At 37.8% G+C, this 16071-nt stretch overlaps 2 protein-coding genes, 1 non-coding gene and 1 pseudogene across 3 annotated transcripts; 2 read left to right on the top strand and 2 right to left on the bottom strand.

The window, feature by feature from the left end:
* The first annotated feature begins 144 nt into the window (after positions 1-144).
* On the top strand, positions 145-1953 carry LOC121781136 (pentatricopeptide repeat-containing protein At5g66520-like). Its single transcript, XM_042178838.1, has one exon. It carries the CDS (start codon positions 314-316, stop codon positions 1664-1666), a length of 1353 nt encoding a protein of 450 aa, XP_042034772.1. The 5' UTR covers positions 145-313; the 3' UTR covers positions 1667-1953.
* On the top strand, positions 1856-1929 carry TRNAV-AAC. The gene has a single exon. It is a non-coding gene; the product is annotated as a tRNA-Val (tRNA).
* Positions 1954-2602: 649 nt separating the features above from the next.
* Positions 2603-8246, bottom strand: LOC121793087 (annotated as a pseudogene).
* A 1295-nt stretch (positions 8247-9541) lies between these two features.
* Positions 9542-10261, bottom strand: LOC121770500 (nuclear transcription factor Y subunit B-5-like). Its single transcript, XM_042167220.1, has one exon. The coding sequence runs from the start codon at positions 10232-10234 to the stop codon at positions 9767-9769; it is 468 nt and encodes a 155-aa protein (XP_042023154.1). The 5' UTR covers positions 10235-10261; the 3' UTR covers positions 9542-9766.
* Positions 10262-16071: the final 5810 nt, after the last annotated feature.

Raw genomic sequence — 16071 nt, forward strand, 5'->3', positions numbered from 1 at the left:
GTTTATTTACCATTGCGGAGGGCCATGGAGAGCCACATTTCGTGGCTGGGCCAACAATGGTGGCCTTCAAGGGCCACCATTGTGGACACTCTAAAAATAAATCAGCGTATCTAGTGTAGTGGTATCATAGTACCGTGGGTTCGATTCCCCGGATACGCATAATTATTTTTTGTTTTGAATTTTTGCTTCTTTTTTCTGCATTTTTCTTTGCTTCTGCCCTTTGAAATCCAATACGGATCTCCTACTCCAACACTCACAGCACAATAAAGAGATCTTTCCATTTGAAATCTGAGTTATTCAGCAATTGAGAGTCATGATCAGAATCCTCCATTCCTTAACCACTCGGTGCACAACTCCCTCGCACGTCTCTCAGATTCTAGCGCAGCTTATCGTCCAGAATCTGACCGCGGACAGCACCGTCGCCGCCGCCTTCATCTCCTCCTGCCGCAGACACAACCTCCTCACTTCCGCTTCCTTCCTCCCCCTCTTCATAAACAACCACACCAGGCCCCACACCTTCGTCTGCAACACCCTTCTCAGAGCCTTCTCTCATTCCAATGCTCCCCACACCTCTCCAATTATCTACTCTCACATGCACACAAACTCCATTCCCGCCAATCACTACACTTTTCCTTTCGTTCTCAAAGCCGCCTCGGATTTGAAGTTGATTCAAGGAGGGGAATCGGTGCATGCACAGATTATCAAATTAGGTTTTCTCCGCGATCTATACGTTGGGAATTCTTTGGTCAATCTGTACTCTGCGGCTGGCGATATGGATATATGTCTCAAGGTGTTCGATGAAATTCCCGTGAGAGATGTCGTGTCGTGGACTGTCGTGATCTCGGGGTTTAAGGATTCTGGGAGGTTTAATGATGCGTTATTAGCTTTTGATGGGATGAGAAGCCAAGGCGTGATGCCTAATCAGGTGACTGCAGTGAATGCTTTGGCTGCCTGCGCAGGCTGTGGAGCATTGGATACGGGCGTGTGGTTGCACAATTATGTGAAGAGGAAGGAGTGGGAACTGGATGTCATTCTTGGTACATCGTTGATTGAAATGTATGGGAGATGCGGGAGGATTGAGGAAGGGTTGCGCATTTTCGAGGAGATGAGTGAGAAGAATGTATACACATGGAATGCTGTCATAAGAGGGCAAGCACTGTCCAAGAATGGGAAAGAAGCATTGTGGTGGTTCTTGAGAATGGAATGTGAAGGGATTAAACCCAATGCTGCTACTTTAACTGGTGTTCTCAGTGCTTGCGTGCATATTGGTGATGTGGATATGGGGCAACGTATATTTTCTTCGTTAGTTGATGGGAAGTATGGAGTTCCACCTAGTGTGGAGCACTATAACTGTATGGTTGATCTCTTGGCGCGTGCTAAGTTGTTAAATGAGGCGTGTAGGTTGATCAATGAGATGCCATTTGAACCTTCTGTGAGTAGTTGGGGAGCTTTAGCTGCTGCCTGCAGAGCTCAGGGTGCCTTTGAGTTGGCTGAATTTGCTGCTTGGAAACTTGTGGAGCTGCAGCCGGAGGGCAGTGCGTATTATGTTGCCTTGTCTAATATGTATGCGGAGAAGGGGAAATGGAATGATGCGAGGAGAGTGATGGAGTTGATGGCTGACAGAGGACTTAAGAAGGATATGGGTTGCAGCATAGTCCAAGTTTGAGCTGGCAGCCTCAAGTTTTGGCCGCTGCAGCTGCACTGTAAATACGATTGCTAGATAATGTGCATTAGAGTCCTTGATTATGAATTCTTGAATAGTGCAGTGTAGTGAAAAGTTTAGCCGCCAAGGTTATCAGATGGTTTAGCTGTTGCCATGCTTATTTGTAAAATCATTGGGAGTGCAAAGTCATCTGGTTTCGTGGTGTAGTTGGTTATCACGTCAGTCTAACACACTGAAGGTCTCCGGTTCGAGTCCGGGCGAAGCCATTAAGCAATTTTATGTTTTCTTCACATCATACTATTTTTCGGTACGGTATGATACCTTACCGACTGATTTAGGTACGAAAAATATATGAATTTTGTATATACCGCATTACACCGCAAAATTACGGTATATATATAACATATTTATTATTTATAATATTATATTTAAGATAAAATGTTATTTTCGATATTTTATATTTTTATATATCAAATAGCTATGATTTGCGGTATACCGCAGTACGGTACGGTATACCGAAATGTCGGTACGGTAACGGTTTTCAGGTTTTCATATACCGAATTTCCGGTATACCGCATCGGCAAGGTACGGTATCGTGTTTTCTCATACCGTATGCCCATTTCGGTACGGTATACCGTACCGATAAACGACTGATTGAAGATGAAGAGCATGGAGATAACGTGACTGATTTCATAATAAGAGAGGAGCATGGGACAACATGACTCTTTTGTTGGACAGGTAATTAATACTCCTAATACCAAACCATCGATTCGACCATTAACCTTTGTATCCTTTTAATATTGTGTGTATAAAAAATCGTCCCAATTTTACCACAGTATGAGCACTTTCTTTAATAGTACACCATTTTTATCACGTGTAACTTAGTGAAGCACTGCAGCAGATGACATAAAACAATTGAATGTAGAAGCTGATATTATTGTTATTTCCATTTTTTACAATACTAAACTGGTTATAAATTAAGCAGTTTCACTCCGTTGGTTTCATTTACCGTGGATATTTACAACATCATCGGGAAAAACATTAGCCGCAGAGGCAGGGAGGGTAGCATTGTATTTGACTTGCTAAAATGCTTCTTCTGGCTTCAGAAAATTGTGATACTCCCTGGCTCGAATTTGCACCGGTAGAAGCTGCATATACATTCACCAACTAGTCATTATCTTTTCTTCTCTCTCAATGACTTACTGGAGACCGAATCTCACTGGATGTCCATATAAAGATACGTGCACAAGTAGATATCTGTTGCTAAAACAGAGTATTTAAGACGCAATATATTATGGGACGCAAATGCAAAATGTCCACCACACAAACAGATAGCATTTCAACTTTTGTTAATACTCCCTCTGAAGTTGCTAGGCATCATCATTTCAGAGCTTGCATCAGTTCCGTCTGATTTAATACTTCCAAATTCAGAGTTTATTCTCAGCCATCGGTCCATCATTTATTTCATTTTGACAAATTTCTTAATAACTGTAAGAATGTCTGAAATGATTCATAAGAAAAATCATTTCCCAAGCTTAGAGTTTTGCAGCTCCAACCATCATATGCCCGCCTAGCCAACCCAACTTTAATAATCCACCTATGTATCAGCTTTACAAGGCTAAGTAATTGTTAACATATCACCGCCTAGAGAAGTGGGTGACAACCATATATCCTTATTTCATTATTTAGATCTAACAGTTCTTGTGGTGCTTCAATACTCGTCTTTTCTTCTACTTGAGGTATAGGACAGAAACCCAGTCTATCCAGTTCAACATGTCAGCCCAATTTGTTGATATTAGATTAGAAACAGTCATATCAGAGGTTAGTGATTTATTCGAGCCCAATTCTATATACAGGAGTGAGGAGCCTAGTAGCTGCATGTAAACTATAAAAACTTCTAAACGGATTGAAGCAGTACTACTTGGATTTAAGAAAAACTGACCTTCCATCCAAGCCAAGAATGACTACTGTATTCTTCTGCTGACCAAAAGCAACAATATATTGATATCCTTCAGGTAAACGAAACTGAGCCACCGACCATTCTGAGCTGAAATATTTCGGAAAGACTCCTGATGAAACAAAAGAAAACTGATTAAGTAGGCCTAGAAATGTTCAAAGAAAGGCAGTACTCTCAGTTTCCTCATGAAGGGTGCATAAACAGGTCTAACTACTAGCTTTGCAGCTATCAAATAGGAAAACAAAGAAAAGGGACAAAGAAAGAAGTCGAATAGAATTGTCAAGGGAACCTAGAAAAGAGCTCCACAAAGCAACACAATAAAACCAAGCAATATCCGAGATTTGACAATGGCAGACATGCACGATTTAAGAAGATTTCAGATAACAAAATCGGTTTCCAACAATGCTTTAATGATGTTATAAAAACTACACGGTAGTAAGTTGTTTTGTAGAATTCTCATTCAATTTTACATTAGTACTTGTGGGAAAGAATCTAATCCAATTTCCTTCTAAACTCAGATGAATCTAAGGCAACCAATTAGCAGGCTCCAGAATAAATTAAGAGAGCCAATTTCATTTAATAAGAGTAAAACTCAGCATTATACCTTTAATGAAAGACAATGAAGAACCTGGCATCACAGCAGAAGGGTTATCAGGAGGGCTGTTTGACCTCTCGCTTCCAACATTCCCCGAATTAACCTTAAGGTTGAAAACATGAACAGTTCCCTTATCACTTGACACTGCCAACCACTGAGCTGTGGATGAGAATGCCACGCTATATATTTCTGCCCTATCTGCACCCCTTCGGACCTGCAGCATATTACAAGTGGGCTCTTCTTAGGTCATTTTTCCATGGATAGAGCATAAACACAAACAAACTTAATAAGGCACAACACATAGAAAACAAAATCAGAATACAGCTTTCTTTCCCACTTCAGAACAATAGCATTGTCACCAACATGTAACAGCAATATATGCACAAACAGACCACTAAAGCAAGAACACCAATGTGAACTATGAATATCAGACAGCATACTCTACTCCAAAATTCACACTCTCTCCCACATATTCCAACAGATTTGTTACCTAAATGGCTCTTAGCACTTCTTCTTCAAGACCATGTTTTGAATTAACCAACAATAAAATTCCTTCGTCAAATGAATGAAAGACAAAAAAAATCAATTGCTGGTTGCTTTCCATAGCTTTTCATGAACTGAACTCAGTCCATGGGTCACCAAGTATTACCATACTAACTCTGATCAAGGTAAGCTGGCCACAAAATCTAATTTGCACCCTAGCCAGAAAACTTAATGGGATGCAACCATAAAAACTTTGACATAGTTTCAATTGTTGCTGTTGAATGTATCAACTAACATGAGATGAAGCACTTTTATCGAACATTGAAAGAATCAACTGAAGCCCAATGGCCTACATTATAAGACAAATAAACCAACAACATAAAGAATAATTGACCTCCTGCAGCAGACTCCCATGGTGTGTATTATATATCCTAACCAGCGTCCCCTTAGTGCTAGCAGTTGCGAGCATATTGCCGTCTTGCGAGAGCGTAATGCACGCAATTCTGGAATCATGAGCCATGATGAATTTTGTCCTCTTTGATGCGTAATGTTCCACCCTAACCTGCCCCTTCTGCAGGCCAGGACAAACCAGCACAAACGATCCCGCAACCTGAGAGACTGCACAGAGCCCCATGGGGTTGGCAATAGTCTCAATTTGATGCAACAGCTTCAAATCCGCGAAATTGTAGACAAAAATCTTCTGTTCGAGAACAACAATAATTCGATCCCTCCGAAGTCGAACCCCGCGTACTTGAGACCTGAAGGAAAGCTCCCCGATACACCTGCCCTGATGGTCGTCCCAAATCATGACCTTATTTAACGGATACTGAGGCGAGTCGCCTCCACCGACCAGTGCAAGTATATTCCAACGGAAAAGCATCTCGACGGCGCCAACTCCCCCGCCGTTTCCATCGAAATCACGACGGAAGGGATCGCAGTTATATATTTTGAAGCAGCGATCGGTGCCAGTGGCGAAGCAGCCGTAGTCCTGGTTGAAGGAGAGATGGAGGAGCTTGATCGGGCTAGGGCTAGGGTTTGGAATCGCGGACGTCGGTGTCGTAGGGAGATCCTCCGTCGTCCGGAGGCGTGTCGGGCTGCTGGTCGAGGTAGGGCTGGAGCATTGGGGGAGGTCAGATTGGGGTCAGGGTTTGGGCTACAAACAGCATGTGCATGTGTTAAGGATTAGTTATTACCCCACAGTCTAGATACTTCGATGGGAGGTTTAGATCAGGGTGGATCCAAAAAAAAGTTGGTAGTAAAAAGCTGGAAGTAGTAATAGTGGCTTGGTAAGGGATTAACATGATTTTCTAAAAATTTTGAAAATTTAGAAGTAGAAAATAATTTTTTTAAGAAAAGATTTTTCCCTACCCACTTTTGCCAAGTGTGTCCACCCTGATTTAGATTATATTAGTGACCGTTGTAGATAGATGTTGAATTAATAATTGAATTTTATGAAGAGTTCATGAAATTAATACTGTGGAAGTAGTTTATTTTTTGATCAGATCTTGTTATTTTACCTGTTTTATAATTAGTTTACGGTTTAGATCATAATTATATATAATTTGGATGGTTTATAGTATAATATAAGAGGATATAAGGTAAAAGAGGTTCACCCTTGTAGTAACACTTAACTCTTAAAAGGCTCTTCAACAATCGACAACAATATCATAGCTCTCTACTCATTAAAACATTAAGTTCAACAATTAGCAACAACTATTAGTGACAACAATAGCAAATTAGCAACAACACAAGACATGTAGACACGCATACACTACACAAGACACAACATATACACACACACCAAAAATGAGGGAATAAAGTACTTAGGGGTAAAAGCGACATGCAGTGGTGGCTAAGGCATAGAGGTGTAGATAGGCTGGAGGCGGGCAGTGTGTGGAGGCGAGAGAGAAAGATAGACAAGTGACAAAGAGAGAGGAATCGAAGCGATAGAGATATAATGTAGGCAATGGTGGAGTGGTAACAATTAATGGAAGGAAAGAGAGGGGAAAGGTGAGAGATGCAAGTGATGGGTTAGGGTCTAATAGAGTAAGGCAAATCTAAATTAGCATTAAGATCACAACAACCAAGTATTCGTTGGTAAAACCCAAGATTTTGAATTTAAAATAAATAAGTTACTAAATCTTCTTACGGGTCAATCAATTGCTGAAATTGACAATAGTTTTGTTGCATTCACTTTGCGGCATAATCCATACGGGGATTTACCGAAAGCCAATTTCATCGGTAATCCATCGACTAGTAACAACGAATCATAATCCGTCCAAATCCCATCGGTAAGAGCATCCTTAACCCTGGCCCGGATTCAGGCCCCAAGTCTTCTCCACGTCATCATTCCTCTAAATTTGACTCTCATGCCACAACTAATAAATTGCACTATTCACAACTTTAACCTATTTTACTCGTAAATGCAATAAGTTGAACAATTCAAACCAGGAAAATACATTGTTTAGTAGAAACTAAAATTACAAATCCTAGACAAAGAAAATTAAAAATCCTAGAAAATAAAAATACAAGTCATACATTTTTTTAAAAAGGATAAAACTACTACTTCTTCATTTGTGCGCAAAGGTAGGCGATCATCTCATGGTGCAACTCGAGATCGAACTCCGACATTGTCGAGGTATCCCTCGATGTCAACTCCGTCAGCTGGCTCATCCGCCAGGTAATACTCATCTCCGACATAGAGTCGGAGATCTTATCCAGAGACTGATTGGGCGGCTGTGGCGGCATAGCGGAGTAGCTCGCAGTTGCCTTCCCCTTCGCTTTCCTCTTTGTCGTCTTGTTCCCATCGGACGGCTTTGAGTGCTAGGGGATGAGAAGAAGACGTCGTCGTCCGTCACGATGAGGTCGATCGACGGACCTCCTTCGCTCGAAGAGTAGTTTCCGGCGGCGGAAACTTTGGTTCTCTTCGGCGCCCCACTTGTCGTCGGTTCGGTCCCACCGGTGTACTTCGGGCTCTTCTTGACAATCTTCCAAACGTCGAAGTACTTGAAGTGCTTCTTCCCGTTAGCGAAGAACTCCGCCTTGGCCTTCTCCACGAGGTCCATCTCTCTGTGCCCGCTCGGCCACATCCGGATTACGTTGGTCCACTTGCCATTCCACTTGTTCATCTCCTTCTGGACCCGACTCCAATGCTTGCGCAGCTTCACGTAGCTACGTTCGAACGACCCTCTAGGACGACCAGCATTGTACTTCTCCACAATCCGCTGCCAGAACACCTTGCCGCTCTGCTGGTTGCCGATGATAGGATCCTCGGAGACATCGGCGAAGTTCTTGGCCAGCCACAATGTCTCGTGCGGACTATACTTCTTCGGCCCCTCATCATCCGCAAACTTGCCCTTGCCCCTCCCTTCAGCGGGCTCCATATCACTGATCTCGTACTCATCAGTGCTAACTGACGATGTTATGTCGATGTTGCTAGCCACCCCCGGACTAGGCGTCGTATGCGATGGGGGTGATGGCGGCACGTACCAATTGTTGGCGTTGACGAACTCGTTCATCTGACGTTCATCGCTGTTAAACCACTCCATAGAAGCTGAAAATATAAGAATTCAAGAGGATTGAAATGGATAAAGTGTGGAAGAATGGTGGTCAAATGTTAAGTATTTATAGACAAAAATTCAAAAAAAATAAAATTTTGTGGACTTGCGGCCCGGCCCGGAGAGCATCTAACGCTGGGCCGGGACGCGTTCGTTGCGGCCCGGGCACACTTAACGCCGGCCAGGCCGGACCCTGGGAGCGTCCCCAGGCCGCAACTGCAGCCCCGGGACCGGCCTGGGCCGGAACTTTTTCCCCTCCAATGGCACGCACGGGCCAAGACTCGCTCATTGCGGCCCGGCCCCGTGCGTTAAGGATGCTCTAACACCCATTTTTGGTGCAAATTAATTAATTGTTCGGATCTACTATTTCATGGAGTATTATCTTATGGGGAGAGACGCATAGCTAGCTAGCTAGCTATTCACAAGTACAGTATTTTGAGAGTAATATATAAGTGGTCCCTTTCGGCATCTAGGGTTTCTGCATTGTCTAATTGGGAATACCACAAGTTATATTTCTTATTGCATAATTAATTAATTGTGCAACAAAAGTCGAGTACTTTACCTTACAAATTTGATATTTTAGATGCTTGGGGTGTACAACAATGTTTTCAAGAATACACGAACTGGACAACAACGTGTCAACTGCACATTTATTTGGACTAGAGTGCTTTGATCTACTATATTAAAAGTTATTTAGAGAAATAAACTCGTTTTCCGAGATGCATCAAAATATTTTTAATTTGCTAAAAAAGGTAACTGAATGAGAAGAAGCAGCTGCAGCATCTGGATTACAAAATTTAGGGGTATTTGACGGAACAATTCTATTTTTGTTATAGAGAACTAATGGAATTCCATTTTAATGAAGGAGATTAGATTTATTCCGGATGGGGGAGTGACGCACAAGGGTTATTTAACTCTAACAAGTTCACCTAGAAAACCTCACAGTTTCTAATCATGTGAACTCCTTGTATGTAGTAGTAGCTAGGGAGTACTTGATATTGTTAATTTCTCTTTAATTTGTAAAAAGATACTACTCCAGTAGTCAATTGTTAGTAATTTTGGTATGTTCACGAAAAGTGAAATATAAAGCGATGGATCTAATGTACTATTTCAAAATTAAACGTGCAAAATGGAGCGGCTAGAAGAGCTGAATCGTCTTGCTTTGACTTGAATCCAGTTCAAACAACACTGAAATACTAACCCTAATTCGAATTTCTTATCTGCAAATTAATATACTACTAATTACATAAAACATTCAAAAACTGCAAATCCCAATCTTGGTTTTATACAAAAACGAGCTTCAAAGGCATTAATTCCACAAACTTAAGAAACCCAAATTACTCCTAGTAAGCAATAAAATTAGTAAGTTTTAGGTATTCATACAGCCCCAACTTGTTCAGAACAACTTGAAGAAGAAGAATTTGCAGCAACAAGATGTAGTAATTAATTAAAAATCAGATTTAATGAAAACATGTTCAACTCCTGTTTGCTGACTTTTGTTAAAGCCCTAATTAAATCCTCCTCTTATCCATGAGATCGAAACTGAAGTGCAGCGGGGAGGAGGCGGTCTCGGTCTCAGCTGCAGCGGCCTTATTCTGATTGGCCAGTCTCTCCCCCTCCGTCTCCCTATAGCGAATTAGGTACCTCTTGAGGGAATCGGAGTAGTCATCAAAGCCCAAGCTCCCGAGAGCCCAGCAGATGTCGTCGCCGTTGACAGTCTTGCGCTTCTCGCGGTGGCACTTGTCAGAGGCCTCGCCGGTGACGAAGCTGATGAACTCAGAAACGCATTCCTGCATGGTCTCCTTGGCCTCCTTGGAGATCTTAGCGTTGGGCGGGAGGATCTGCTTCATGATCCTCCCCACATTCGCGATGGGGAGGAGCCGCTCCTGCTCCTTCGCCGCGCCTTCCTCTTCGCCGGAAATTACTGCATAATTAGATCGATGCTTGTTTGACTGGTTAGGGCCTATGCTATCCACCATCTTTCTATATACACAGACACGTTGCCATCCCCCTTACTTCACCTCTATATATACACATTTTAAGATATGTCTATGCCTGTAATTTACTTTTAATAATGTCATCAAAATTAACTCGTAGATGGGTGGGAAAGTGTTACTGCTTAAGTACCATGGTCAACTATTAAGTCGGGACTTCGAGTTATCTCAGTAAGCCAGTGTAAATTTAAATAAACATGAACTATTTATACATATATGTAGCAGTGAGATGATCAAAGTATAACTAATATTAAGTGTATAACTAGAGAACAAATTTCAGCCATTAGATCAAAATGATCTAGTTCACTATATGAGCGATTTAGTTCACTATAAGAGTGATCTAGTTCACTACATGAAGGAGTGAACCAAAACACCATTATAGTAAAGTATTTACTTCGTGAATGATTTAGTTCGCTGTAAATGCATTTTGGTTCACTTCTTCCTGTAGTGAACTAAATCGCTCTTATAGTCAACTAAATTCGTGTTCTCTAGTTATGCATTTAAGCAGTGGTTTCCCTAGATCACTACTCTATGTGAGCATATATGTTAAATATATATTGTTTTATTTTTAATCTGGAGTTTGTAAGATGGTTATAAGTAGAGGATGCAACTTCGTGACTGGTGTCCTAGTTTTGTGTCAACAAAAATAAATATTTGTTTAAATTCAAAACATAGTTTTAAATTTTATATTATACTAGTATCTTAATTTATCATGTCAAGTCAAACATACACATAATTATACGATTGCAAGTAGCTAAAAAATCGTTTGCATAGTCAGTATCATCACACACTTTTGCAGGCAACTTAATATTTAGTGAAATTGTAAATTGAAGCGAGTTAGGTCACCTTTCTCAGTGTTAAATTGATAGTTAATTAAATTCCAGCTAATTAAATAGTACTAGTTAATTATTGAAAAGAGAAAAGGACTTAAGCAATTCTTTATTCATTTATAGTAACTAAGCTTATAGATGGTCCCCTCTTACGTTTGCTCTCAAATTGGTTTAATATAATATGGATTAAAAATTAGATTAGCAAGTTAATTATGGATTACTGTGGTGCACAGGTGCCTGGCGCAGAGCGCATTGGTTGCTACCAAACAAAACCTAAAAAGAACCAAATTTTGAGGATTATAATCCAAACCCATGTTGGATTACCTGTACTACTTAATTAGGTCTAGCTGCACATATTACTATATATGTACATATCTATCTCTCATATTTATATGTATGTATTACCTACCCTACTCGATAACCTATATATGGATATGTGAATCTTTTAATTTATCCTTTCCGAGAAATCTAGTATGCAGAATATATTACCATAATATTATTGTTTGGTTTCTGGAACGACAAGAAAAACATGGCTTAAAGTAATTATAATTAGGCTTATTTTCTTTTTCTTTAATTCTTTTCTTTCCCTCGTTCGACCAGTACAAGAGAGTTAATTTTATTCCTAGATTGACTCACAAAGTTTGGATATGAGTATATTATACTTCATCTGTTCCACAAAAATATGCATTTTTTTTCCTCTTTAGTCCGTCCTAATTATTTCAGACTTGCAACAAGACCTGTCACAAAAAACTTGACATTCTTATATTATAGGTAATATAAATAATAAATTAATAAAAACTTAGTAATCAACTATTATATATAATCTAAAATTGGCACTCTTATCTTACAATATAAATTACAAATTAATAAAAATTATTAATCAAATATTATAATCTAAAATAATTACGATATATTTTACTTAGCGTCCCATTAGTAATGGTTCCCTATTTAAAGGACATCATATATCTTTATTAGTTCAATGTAATTTAGATTTAGATAAATCCATATGTCATTTTCCTGAAGTGCTGAGTTTTCCGCTGAACAGTTAACCCCTAACACCATCAAGATTGGCAAGATTGTGACATCAAACATATAGTAATAAGCTGCACATAAAATTTTTTTGAAAAAAAAGAGTTAGAAAAAGTGGTCACCAATAATTGACTTGCAAAATTTACGTACCAATACAAATACCTAATTCCATTAATCCCTTCCATATCTAGAAGCCCTGTTTAAAAAAAGAATCAACAAATAGAAAGTAATTAAATTAGTGTAGCCATTCCAAATTATGTTTATGCCTCGTGTATTTAACGTAATCATATATTTATAAAAATCAGTTTAATTTTATGTTCATGTTTTGGAGGGGCGGAGCTGTAAGGGGAGGAAAAGCACCCACCAATCAAATTTAATTATATGTATTTATAAATCATCAAATTTTGTTATTTATGTGAATATTTGTGTACATATCTCTACCATCCTGACAAAATTAGTTAAAATCATAAAGATCTAGTTAACTGAAATTTAGAAAACTCAGTTCTCAACTACTATGTTTTTTTTTCTCCTAGCCCGTGCACTTGGGGATAATTCCCTATAAAATACAAAGTTTTTTGATAAAATAATGGGTAAATTCACTATAAAACTGGGAAGTTTGATCAAATTATTTTGGTTTGTCATGCATCTTTTGAAATTTGAATGAAAAATGAAGTTTAAAAAATGAGAAATCGATGAGATTCAATTGCAGCTCAACTTACTTAAGGTTAGGTACGTACTTTAATTTAGAGCTGTAATTATGAGTTATGACGGCATGCTGATGGCATTTGTATAATACTGTGAATTATGTACCCTAACAGAGTAAAAGGGTAGTTAATTAATAGTATTAGTATCTGTATATATTCTAGTAGTAGGTAATTAATAGTTAATTTGTTCACTATTCGGAAAACTTTAACAACATATTACATCGCTTCAGAAAAAATCGAGATAGAAAAATCTCTCCATTTCCGTAAATTTGTCAATTAATTAGAATTTTTCGTCATGCATATATCTTTGAACAATCATCCCACGTGTTTTCATGCTTAGGATTTTAAATAATTAATTAAAATGATAGTATCAATATATGTATCATTTGAATATATTATATACTCCTATATAGCATCGTTATCTCCTTAGGAGTATTGTGTTTTTTTGTTTACACATATGATATAGTACAACTCACACCAAGAATAATAATATGGAATTTCTTAGAGATTATAAAAAATAAAATAAAATAAAAAAACATGAGAGAGTAAAACCTAAATGAAGAATAAAAATGTCAGCTTCAATTGCCAATGGCTGTGAACTTAAGTGAGTACTGTTTGTGAGGTAATATGGTCAATATATATACCGATTCACTCTTTATTGGAATCCTAAATAATTAATATTCATAATTCGGAATATATCCCAATATGCCCATTATAACATTCATTACTATTTCCACTATACTACTTAGTATTTTATTATTGGGGTTTAACCAATAATAATGTTCCAGCCGTACAGTGAATTCACTATTGCATGGGACAGGGAATGTGGTTCAAAAATTAGCTTGAAATAAACAAATATTATGTGACTTTTGGTCTTATCAAGTAGGAAAAGCATTTTAGGACCACAAACTAAAGTAGGGATCTGGTTCAAATTTCACTTCATTATTTTACTTATTTAAGGTGAAAAGTTTTTGGTGCTAATATATAAGCTAATTTATATATTGATAATGGATCATATAGTACTCAAGTTGAAGTTTTAGACAACAGATAATTAATTCGTAATATCAAATTTTATTCGTACATTCTTCACATCCAATATTCGCATTCCACAATATTTTCTAGGTATTAGGAGTCTGATTCCATGCAGTGGCGAAGCCACGTTGGGACCGAGGGCCCTGGTCCCCCATCAATTTTCCCATTACAGTATTATTACATATGTAAACAAACACTAACATGTGTATTGAGTGGTGTAGTTGGTTGGAGACCTTGTCTCTTGTCCATTAAGTCAATAGTTCGATTCGATTCTACTTGGTCACACCTTTTTTAACCAATTCGTTTTTCTTATTCTTTATGTCTATTTATGCAACTTTTTTCTTCTGCTTGGAGTACTATGCAACATAATTTGTAGTATATTTTTGTTTCTCTTTACTTACTATTTTTTAGAACATAATTTTATTTGTTCTCTTTTATAGCATTAATTATGGTAATTTAATTCTGTCACTTTGTAATTATTTTCTTCCATTGTTGTACTTATAATAATAACAAAATTTTAAAAATAATTATTGTATTCTATTATTTGTTACTCTAATTTATATTTTCGTTGATGTTTTTTGTGACATTTAACAACATAAAAAATTCATTCGTAAAACATAAAAAATATTGATTATTTAGAACTCCCAACGTCGCAAACATTGAAAAAATCTTATAAATATTAATAGTAATTTGGGCCCCCATCGTAAAACTTCTGGCCCCGCCACTGATCCCATGTTATATTTGAACCAAATAAAATAAATCAAGTGGCTTTATTAATGCCTTTTCAAAAAAGATTAATAAAGGTCGGAATATTTTTGAAATGATCCTTATAAAAATAGAATATGCATCCTTTTATATTCGAACACCAAAGACTTTTAATTTTTGAGGTTGACTTTTAGCCATCCAATCTACAACATTTTGCATATAAAATCCAACCATACGACTTCACAAAATTTTCTTTTATTTGAATTCAACAACCAAATGATGATGGAATATTCCACCAAAATAGAAAATGAATTGCTATTTTGGGGTTGGAAATAAGGTGTTACATTAATTAGGTGTCATGGTCGCCTTTTTGAGATTTGAAATTAGTGAAATTATTGCGGTTTGGTAAGTGCAGGAATAATTAAAGAGAGGTAACCAACATGATGTAAAACGGTGTAAACGTAAAAAAAAAATTCGCTAAGCAACATGTTGTTAGAGATGTGGGTGATGATGTGATAGGATAGGATAGGAGTGTGTTGAGATATTTACAAATACGAAGGAGTGACATGTGATATTTACATATAGGTAGGTTGTCCAAGAATCTAGGGATGTCAATGTAGCCCGCAACCCGTGGGCTGACCCGAATAACCCGCCAAATTTATAGGGTTAGGGTTAAAAATTTCTAGCCCGATAAAATTACAACCCGATTAGCCCGCACCCGATTAACCCGCAACCCGTTAGGGTCAGACCCGAAAACCCGATGGGCTGGCCCGAAAACCCGATAAAATTTCTATTGTTTTATTTGTTTGACTCCGAATTGGACAATTTCATTAATTATTTTTATAATATAGATAACTAAAAAAATAACATTCAATTTTATATTAAACATATAAATTATATATTAAATTTTTATTAATATAATAATAAATAAATAAATAAATTAGAAACTTCTAATTCATTAATAAATATTTAAATTTATAAACATGTTTTAAAACATGCTTTAAAATATTTAAATTTATGTTTTATTTTACACAAATCTCAAATATTAGTATTTGATCATGTTTGTGTTTGAGTTTAAGTATAAATCTCAAATTTATCATAACTAAATATTTATATTTTATAAATATAACTAATTTTCGTCATTATTTATTAGATTAATCGCATGTTAATTTTATCGGTAGCAACCCGATTAACCCATTGGGCCAGCCCGAAACCCGAGCGTTTAGGGTTAGGGTTGAACTTTTATAACCCGAAAAAATCTCAACCCGATTAGCCCGCACCCGATTGACCCGCAACCCGAGTAGGGTTGGCCCGAAACTCGGTGGGCCGTCCCGATTGACATCCCTACAAGAATCAACCCTGTTTGCTATCTAAAATGACTAGTGAATCTCTCCTCATCTGACCAATAGGAATGCATCTCTGATAACTTTTGGAATGCATCTGAAACAACTTAGAAATTCAAACATGGACATTTGTTGCGTACGAGTTGGGCTTCCAACCACTTACGAAATGCATACTTCAA

Source organism: Salvia splendens, chromosome 2 (genome assembly GCF_004379255.2).
Source record: "Salvia splendens isolate huo1 chromosome 2, SspV2, whole genome shotgun sequence".
NCBI lineage: Eukaryota > Viridiplantae > Streptophyta > Magnoliopsida > Lamiales > Lamiaceae > Salvia > Salvia splendens.

What these genes read in the sequence shown, in the direction of transcription:
- LOC121781136 (XM_042178838.1), top strand. Translation starts at nt 314, where the DNA reads ATGATCAGAATCCTCCATTCCTTAACCACTCGGTGCACAACTCCCTCG.
- LOC121770500 (XM_042167220.1), bottom strand. Translation starts at nt 10,234, where the DNA reads ATGGTGGATAGCATAGGCCCTAACCAGTCAAACAAGCATCGATCTAAT.